General features: G+C 42.9%; 2 protein-coding genes across 3 annotated transcripts in view; one reads left to right on the forward strand and one right to left on the reverse strand.

Moving 5' to 3' along the window:
• Positions 1-13: 13 nt before the first annotated feature.
• Positions 14-409, reverse strand: MED14OS (MED14 opposite strand; the record flags this gene model as incomplete). Its single annotated transcript, XM_015594367.2, is given in 1 exon segment — positions 14-409. A coding segment is annotated over 1 exon segment (396 nt), but the record flags the coding sequence as incomplete, so codon positions are not given.
• MED14 (mediator complex subunit 14) overlaps positions 108-9521 on the forward strand; it is a 67732-nt gene continuing 58318 nt past the window's right edge. For both annotated transcript variants that reach the window (XM_006918253.3, XM_006918254.3), the window contains exons 1-3: positions 108-660; positions 6400-6426; positions 8775-8880. In XM_006918253.3, the coding sequence (XP_006918315.1) occupies positions 446-660; positions 6400-6426; positions 8775-8880 (348 nt within the window). In that variant the 5' untranslated portion in view covers positions 108-445. The remainder of the gene's footprint in view (positions 661-6399; positions 6427-8774; positions 8881-9521) is intronic.

A 9521-nucleotide genomic window follows, 5' to 3' on the forward strand; every position in this document is an offset into this window, starting at 1 on the left:
CCGCGCGTCGGCCCCGCCCCACTCCCACGCGCCCCCAGACGGCTCGGCGCCGGACAGCCGGGAAAAACGGTACAGGTTGCTGTCGGAAGTCCCCCTGCAGGTTCCCCTTCCGTTCTGCCTAACGACTTCCGCTTTGGGCCGTCAACATGGACGCTGCAGCTGCCTGGCAAAGCAGCCTCTGATCGGTGGCGGAGGCTCAGTTTCTCTGCGGCGGCAGCCCCGCTTCCCCGCCCTTCCGCCCCCCGCTCCTCGCTCTTGTCCCTGGGGCCGGCAGGCTCGTCGCTACATGGGGGCGGGCCTCTGCTCCCAGCGCACGGCTTCCTGTTCAGAGACGGTCTGGCGGTAGGCGGCTCTGCCGGCGCCCACTTCAGCGCGGTGACCGAGCCCCCCGGAGGCTCAAGGGCTACATCTCGTGCCTCTGCGCCAAGCTCGGTTCTGTGCCGCCATGGCCCCAGTGCAGCTGGAGAACCACCAGCTAGTCCCGCCCGGAGGCGGTGGCGGAGGTAGCGGCGGCTCCGCATCTGCCCCGGCGCCACCTCCACCTGGAGCTGCCGTAGCGGCCGCCGCTGCGGCTGCTGCTAGCCCTGGCTACCGGCTGAGCACCCTCATCGAATTTCTGCTGCACCGGGCCTACTCGGAGCTCATGGTGTTGACGGACCTGTAAGTACCGCGAAACCCATGCCTGCTCCCCAGCCCCTCCTTTCCCGCCTAACCCGCTGAGAGGTTTGCGCCTCCCTTTCCCGAAGAGGCTGCTGTTTTCTCTGCGGTGCTGCTTAGTCTAGAATTTCTGAACTCTTGGGGCTCAGCGGAGGTGGAGGAGAAGCTTTGCATTTGGGGTCTTTCTGAAGAAGCAATCGAGTCTTTTTAATATGTATGTTGTTAGACTTTCGCTAAAAATCCCATCTTTGGGGTTCTTGCTCGAGTTGCCAGCTGAACCCTATTGATTTCTTGGTTGGAAGCTTTTTAGCCCAAAGCTCAAGTATAGAGTTTAGGAATACATAATATTCGAGCTTTAAAAAAAATCCCAAAGGTGGGAAATCTGTTTTGCAACCTCTTGACGGTACATTTTAAATGAGGGTTGTAATCGCTTCTTACTAAGTTTGAACTCAGGAGATGTGCATAAAAAGAATCCAAAATTTTGGATTCCAAGTTTTTTCTTTTCTGGAACATTTGAGAGTGCTTGAAATCTTAACACATTTAGTGCAAGTAAAAGATTTTTTGTAACTGGCCTACTGTTATTTCTTGAAGTATGAAGGGAATTTGTAAATCACCAAGTTACTCATGAAATGCCTTGGGACGTGATTAGGGTGTTAATCCCTTCAGAATAAGATCAGAATACACGAATGGTTTTCAGTGTGTGAAGAAAAGGCACTGTAAAATTTGGGGGTATATATACTTTAATTACTATTTTATGTGTTTTACTCTAGCTTCAGAAAAAGTAAGAATTATTAGTTTTTATCTAGTTTATCTGTTGCTAGACTCTAGATCAGTGTTTTCAATTGAAATAATTAGTACACGGATATTAGACTGTAAAGTGTCAGTAATTAGCTACTAGACGCTTAATATATTTGTTTGCAAATGACTAAAATAATTCTATTCTTGTAAAACATCATTCTCACTCAATTTCGATATGCTGTACTTTATTGAATGGGACAGAAAGAAGTCTACCCCTGTCTAAAGAGAAACTTAACTAGATGCCATGATTAGGGATTATCGTAGTAATATACTTCTTTGCACCATTTATTGTTGGACTACATAAAAATCTAAGAGTATCCATGAGAAAATTTCATGTATGTAAAGGTCACCTGTCCTATGTATAGCTATGAAAAAGTGTTGAAAAATGCTTCTATCAGTGGTTGTGTAATTTGTATAATTTGATTTTCTATAGGAGATTTGTAGCAGTTCTTTGAATTATATTGTGTGGTTTTTACTATTTTAGGACTTCGTTATAGAGAAACATCAATTTCATTGCTGTAGAATATGTATATAATTTTAGTCCCATGCCCTTTATATTATGATGGTTCCCATACTTATAGTTCCAGCATAGATCTCTCCACTGACTCCAGACTCTGTATCCAGATCCCTACATTTAAATACCCAACAGGCATTTCAGTGTTCCCGGTCCAGAACCAAACTCCTGCTTCCACTCCATCTCTCCCCCACCAACCTTTCCTATCTCATAAATAGTGTCTCCATTCTTTTTATTGTTGCTTAGGCCAGAAATACTGGAATACTTTCAGGCTCCTCTTTTTTCTAGTTCCACACCCAGTACATCTCTGACTTCAGAATCTGACCACTTTTCAACATTTCCATCAAGTCTTATTCCTTTGCATGTGTTACTGCAGTAGTATGCTAACTGGTTTTTCCTCCGTAAAATAGACAGGATGATTATTTTAAAACTTCTCTGCTCACAACCCTCCAGTGGTTCCTCATTTCGCTTAAAGTTTTTATAGTCACCTGTTTATAGGGTGACCATAAAATTTATGGTCCAAATCAGGACACTTTTGAGCATGAAAGGTGGTGCTGTTAGTAATGTTAGAGCAATAGGCATAAACCGAGACTGTCTTGGCAAACCAGAACATGTGGTCACCATGCCTTTAAGACCCTATGTGAACTGTGCCTTTTCTCCCTTTCCTCTTTAACTTCATTTCCTAATACTCTCCTCCTTGCCTATTCTGTCTACTCCTGATGTTTCTTAAGTGTCAGGCATACTCCCCCCATTAGATCCTTTACTCTTCTCCCAGAAATCTTTGTGGTTTGCTTTCTCATTTCTTTTGGATTTTTATTCAGATATAATTTTTCACAAGACTTTATCTATGAAAAGCCCTCTGCCTCTTCACTCTGTCCTTCTTTACTCACTGCTTTGTTTTTCTGCATAGCACTTACTGTCTGTCATTGGACATTATTTATTGTCTGTCTCCTCCCTGCTGGAAGCTCTGTGAGGACAGGGATTTTTATTTGTTTGCTGCTTTCCCCCAGAGCCTAGAGCAGTGCCTGGCACGTAGTTGGGTTTAAGTATTTATTGATTTAATACTTCAACAAATGAATTTTGAGAGTTGTCATTGTAGACCATGGAGAATTTTATGGGAAAATTCACCGTTGCTCTTGGTGCATAGGTGTATGTAAAATAACTTTTTTCTCCTTTTGACTCGTGGTAACCAATGTTAGTTTAGGAACTTTGCTTGGAAGTTCCTAAATCATGTTTTTTCCCCCTTGTTCTAGGTAGAAACTGTCAGGATTAATGTATTAATATAAAATCAGTGTTCTAGATACACTTTATAAAGTCTTATTTCTGCCACATTTGATGCTTGTCTGTGAACTATCAAAAGTAAAAAGGACAGCCTTGACATTTTAGATGGTTTGTTTTTGGCCCTAGATTTCTGTTTTTTTTTTTTCCTTCTCCACCACTTCCTCCTTCTGCCTGCCCCAATATATACACTCTCATCTTAGAATTTACATTTCGCCTTGATGTTTTAAGGATTTAGCTTCTACTCTTTTTTTTTTTAAACCCTTTAATTAAAATCAGAAAATGCTAAAATCTCAGGTAAACATATCATACTTTGGTGTAAATAAGTTCTTGTGACTTACCACTTCCAAAAATTTGCATTTTAAGGCTTTTGCCCCAAATGGTGGATTTGTTATCTATAAATGAATTTTAAATAGATTAGAAGGAACTGAGGGAAAAGGGATGCAGACAGCAAAGCCTATCTTTTGCTGTCTAGAGTCCCTGGGGCAAGTGGGAAGAGCTGGAACAATGATTCCTGTTTTTCTTACCCGTAAAGGCTAGATCTACTATTCTGTTTTTCCTTCTCCGTCTCCGTCTCCGTCTCCGTCTCCTCTCCCTCTCCCTCTCCCTCTCCCTCTCCGTCTCCCTCTCCGTCTCCCTCTCCGTCTCCCTCTCCGTCTCCCTCTCCGTCTCCCTCTCCGTCTCCCTCTCCGTCTCCCTCTCCGTCTCCCTCTCCGTCTCCCTCTCCGTCTCCCTCTCCGTCTCCCTCTCCGTCTCCCTCTCCGTCTCCCTCTCCGTCTCCCTCTCCGTCTCCCTCTCCGTCTCCCTCTCCGTCTCCCTCTCCGTCTCCCTCTCCGTCTCCCTCTCCGTCTCCCTCTCCGTCTCCCTCTCCGTCTCCCTCTCCGTCTCCCTCTCCGTCTCCCTCTCCGTCTCCCTCTCCGTCTCCCTCTCCGTCTCCCTCTCCGTCTCCCTCTCCGTCTCCCTCTCCGTCTCCCTCTCCGTCTCCCTCTCCGTCTCCCTCTCCGTCTCCCTCTCCGTCTCCCTCTCCGTCTCCCTCTCCGTCTCCCTCTCCGTCTCCCTCTCCGTCTCCCTCTCCGTCTCCCTCTCCGTCTCCCTCTCCGTCTCCCTCTCCGTCTCCCTCTCCGTCTCCCTCTCCGTCTCCCTCTCCGTCTCCCTCTCCGTCTCCCTCTCCGTCTCCCTCTCCGTCTCCCTCTCCGTCTCCCTCTCCGTCTCCCTCTCCGTCTCCCTCTCCGTCTCCCTCTCCGTCTCCCTCTCCGTCTCCCTCTCCGTCTCCCTCTCCGTCTCCCTCTCCGTCTCCCTCTCCGTCTCCCTCTCCGTCTCCCTCTCCGTCTCCCTCTCCGTCTCCCTCTCCGTCTCCCTCTCCGTCTCCCTCTCCGTCTCCCTCTCCGTCTCCCTCTCCGTCTCCCTCTCCGTCTCCCTCTCCGTCTCCCTCTCCGTCTCCCTCTCCGTCTCCCTCTCCGTCTCCCTCTCCGTCTCCCTCTCCGTCTCCCTCTCCGTCTCCCTCTCCGTCTCCCTCTCCGTCTCCCTCTCCGTCTCCCTCTCCGTCTCCCTCTCCGTCTCCCTCTCCGTCTCCCTCTCCGTCTCCCTCTCCGTCTCCCTCTCCGTCTCCCTCTCCGTCTCCCTCTCCCCCTCCACCTTCCCTCTCCGTCTCCCTTTCCCTCTCCCCCTCCACCTTCCCTCTCCCCCTCCACCTTCCCTCTCCCTCTCCCCCTTCGCTCTCCCCCTTCCCTCTCCACGTTCCCTCTCCACCTTCCCTCTCCACCTTCCCTCTCCACCTTCCCTCTCTATCTTCCCTTTCCACCTTCTCTCTCCCTCTCCACCTTCCCTCTCCCTCACCACCTACCCTCCTTAAAGGATGAAGGTTGTGGCTTCTCTAGGAGTGTTCTTGGGAGCTTTCGCATATAGAGGAATTTGCCAGTAGCTGCTTTTATTTGCAGTCTTACAATAAGGCCCTAATTTCTGCTTTATCCTCTGATCTGCTGGTTCTTCCAGCCCTAGTTTCCTTTATTACTTGGATGACATCTTTAGCTTCCATCCCACTGTCTACTCTAAGAATTGTAGATAACTACAAGCCACGGCTCATTTTAATAGTATTCCCTCTGTGTACTTTGAATCTCTGGAGGTGGTTTTAGTTATTCTGCACCTGTGGCACGTGGGTGCGGGAAGAGGATTTAAGGGTCTTGGTGTGTATTCTTCAAGAACTTATTAAACGTAGGGGAGGGAGGCTTTCGAGTTGTTTAAGCCATTGAATCTTGGACCATGGGATAGAGGTTTACAGAATGTGGCGATTCAGGAGGCAGATCAGGACCTTTCTAAAAGCATTCGTGGATGCAAAAGTGTTAAATGGTATAATTTGTCAGGGAAAATGGTGACATTGGTTGCTGGCTATCAATACTGGAGAACTAGCAAAGAAAGAAATTAAAACCTTACTGGAGCTGTTTAAAAGTAATATAAATCATTTATATCTAACCATATGCAACATCATAATTACTATAAAAACTCTTGGCTGACACTGGCTCTTTTGTGTGCTCAGCTGCCAGTTTTGCCCACCATAACAAAAAAGGGAGAGATTACTGCTTGGAAGCAAGGTTCCACTGGGTATGGGGAAGCTGACAACTGAGTAGTACTCTGCATCCATGACCATTTTGGTCTTAAAAGAATATTTTCTGTGACTCTCTCTGATGATAGTGTGCTAATGTAAGATGGGCTTTTTAAATGTTTGAGGTTCGTGCAATACCTTTTAAAGTTTTTTTAATTAAAAATTATTGGGGTGACATTGATCAACAAAACCCAATAAGTTTCAAGTGTACAATTCAACGGTATGTCGCATATATACTGCATTGTGTGTTCACCACCCATAATTAGATTTCCTTCCGTTCACCAAATATTTGACCCCTTTTACCCCACCTACCTCCCCCTCTCCAGAAGCATTTTGAAGGGAGAGAAATGGTCCTTTGTTGGTTTTTCTCTTATAGCTATATTACTGGAAACTCATAAAAATAAAAAAGAGTTGGTAGCCACACAAACCTGTAGTGGCTGTTTATCCAGTTTTTCAGAAACACGAAAGTATTTAATAGACTCAAAGTAAAGACCATTATCATTTTGATAGGTATGCATATATTTAGTCATTTTCTTTTTTTTCTTCTTCTTAGACTGCCAAGGAAATCCGATGTGGAAAGGTGAGTATGAAAAAACCATAAATCTGTGTCTGTGTTGATATATCTGTGAGTGTGTATATATATATGTGTGTGTATGAGGGAGAGTGAAAGTGGGTGGTGTATGTTTGTATGAGAGTGAGAGTGAGTGGTAGGGCTGTAGATCGGAAACCTAGGCCCAGAGAGCCTAGGGTTATTTTTCACAACATTTGTTTAGGGAGCCCTGGGAAACGCAATTTCCTCATCCTTGACATTTCTTGTTGTGAAACCAGTTCTGGACCTTACATTCTAGAAACCTGTTTTGAGTCACTGACCAGGTCAAGTCCCTGAGGGGGTAAGAAGATGTAGAAGATACAGAACTTAGGGAAGAAGCTAAGGAGTAAACTGACTTTAGAAAGTTGGCTGCCAATTTACCATTTGCTACAATGATGCTATTAGATATCTTTAGAGAATTGACATTTGCCTACTGTTATTGCTGTTTTATAGTCGAGAGAATTTTGATTCAGTTGGTGTTTGAGGCTTAAGATATAACTAAACACTAGTATGTTTTTGTAGGCTAGAGGAGCAAGATAATTAAGGTTTCAAAGAAATCATGTGGTGGAGATTTAAATTGTGGCTACAGCATAGGCTACTTATAGCCTTGGCACTACCTATGCTCCTCGGTTGATTTTTTGTTGTTGTTGTTTAATATCAAGTCACTAGGGAGGATTTTGGCATTTATTAGTGACTGTTTTATCCCTACCCGCAACTGACCTTTCTGATTGAATTAGACATACGTAAGAAAGGTAGAAGTGGAAGAGGTGATTGAAGCATACCTGTGTTATGGTTTGGCTGATCAGTTTTAAAGGAAGGAAATGAAAATGAAAGTCAGGATTTATTCTGTCCGCTCCGGTAGGAAGAGAAACTGTGCCATGGAAAACGAACTTATGCTGCCTATCACTCGAGACAGCATGGTGTCAAAAAACAGTAGTTTCCAAAGGGGGGTATCTTTTTTCCAGGAGAGGACCTGATTTGGGAAACCTAATTAATAACATACAAATAAGCTTGTTCTGGGAGAGAAGAGACCTCATGTTCTCTGTAATCCGTTCCTGAGTTGGAGTGACAGTACTGAGGCTCCTATAGGCACTGGGATGGCTGCCAGATCTTAACGTACATTTAACATTTCTGCTATGTCACACTCTTGCCTGTGAGTCTCTGCTTTTTTTATCTCTTAGGTTCCTTCACAGACACTAGCCAAAGAGTCATAACTGTATCTGTGTCCTTGATTCTTCTCTTTATACTACCAATAATCATATTGCTGGCTGATCCTTAAGAAAGCCTATCTGGTTGTTTGTGGGCTACATATGCTCTTGATAGGAGCTTGACTCTGTAGTCTTCAGTCAGGATTATACTTAAGCAAAAATTTTATTTTGGTGCATTGCGTCATTGTGTTGCTGTTGGCTGGATGCAGAGACGTGGATTGGATCTGTAGCTCACTGAATAGATGTACTAAGATTAATAGGTCAGAGTCCACTTAGAGGGAGGTTGGTGACTTGTTTGGGTTCTGTCATTAATCCTGGCCTGTTGAATATTTTTTTCAGTGTCTTAAGGTAAACCATTAAAGGTATTATTATCAGTTTTGTAGTTGACATGAAGTTGAGAGGTCTTGCTAACACAGATTTTGACAGCATAAAGCTTTTAGTAAAGCTTTAAAGGCTTTATAAGGAGAAAATAAAAATACTGATGAATATTGGAAGAAAAAGCATTGTAGTGGGTATAGCATAAAAATAGAGACAGATCTTCTAGCTTTTATTTTTAGTACTCAACTTACTTTCATAGTTTTGTGTGGATAGTTTAGTATCTAAGTTTGTCATTGACTTTAGTTTGGTAAAGAGTTGCATAGTTCTTTCATTATTCAATTTTTAAAAATCATGCCCTTGCAAGATGGGAATTGGGCCCTTGCTTTTATAGAAATAATAGTTTCAAGCTTTGATAAAGATCTACTTCAATGCCTTTATCTTACCAAAAAGGTTACTAATTCATAAACTCATGATTTTAATTATGAAATTCATTGGTCCCCTATATGACCGAATTTTATATCTGTTAATTAAGTATATTTTAGTAAACACCTTTTATTACAATATAAGTTTTCTATTTTAAATGTGATTTGTTGCTGAAACATTCCTTTGGATTTAATACTCTGAGGTGCAAAAAAACATGCAGATGATATACGAAATGTGACAATTCATATGTATTTAGGTAAATATTTAAGTGGTTCATTTTGCTGTAATGGTTGTAAACAAAGATTGAGTTATACTTTAGCTCAGATGAAATAAATTGTGAAATACTTTTTCAAATATGTTGGTTCATTAAAAATTGTTTATATTTTATAGGAAAATAGAAATAGTGCAGTTTGCTAGCCGGACGCGCCAACTCTTTGTTCGATTACTAGCTTTAGTGAAATGGGCTAATAATGCTGGCAAAGTGGAAAAATGTGCGGTGAGTTAAACTTTTGATTTTATTTTATATAAAATAACTTTTTGGAATGTTAACTTATAATAAACGTCATTTATAATTTTAGCTTTAACTTATATCTGCTGATTTGTTTTGAGAGACATTATTTATGTGAGTAATCATATTTCTGTATGATAATGTATGACATATTTCTGTAGAAACTTAGTTTATGGACACCTGATCAGAAAGAATAGTAGATGATATCTGGAGACATCATTACGCTGGAAGACATTCAATAGGAGACTTGAACTTGTCGGGTTCCTTAGGGTTTGCAAAGTACTCCCTTAAATTTTAGTGCCTGCTGAGTCTTGACAATCCTGTGAGAATGGCAGAGTCAGTATTTTACAGAGGAGGAAACAATAAGGTTCCTAGAATTTAAATAGCTTCTTTAAGATCACAGAGCTGATAACAGTATTTATCTGTTTGTCTATTCATTTACTCAATCTCCAAACCTTTATTGAGCACAGGGTATAGGGCATAGTGGTTGGAGACTTGACTGTTGAATCATTCTTTTGAATTCAAAGGAGTGACATGTAGTGAAACGTACCAAGATTCTAAAATCTGCCAAAAAAAGTTTTAAGCTATGTTCAAGAATTGTTAAGAGGAAAAATATCAGTAGAGATTCT

The sequence above is a fragment of the Pteropus alecto genome, unplaced genomic scaffold (genome assembly GCF_000325575.1).
Source record: "Pteropus alecto unplaced genomic scaffold, ASM32557v1 scaffold28, whole genome shotgun sequence".
NCBI lineage: Eukaryota > Metazoa > Chordata > Mammalia > Chiroptera > Pteropodidae > Pteropus > Pteropus alecto.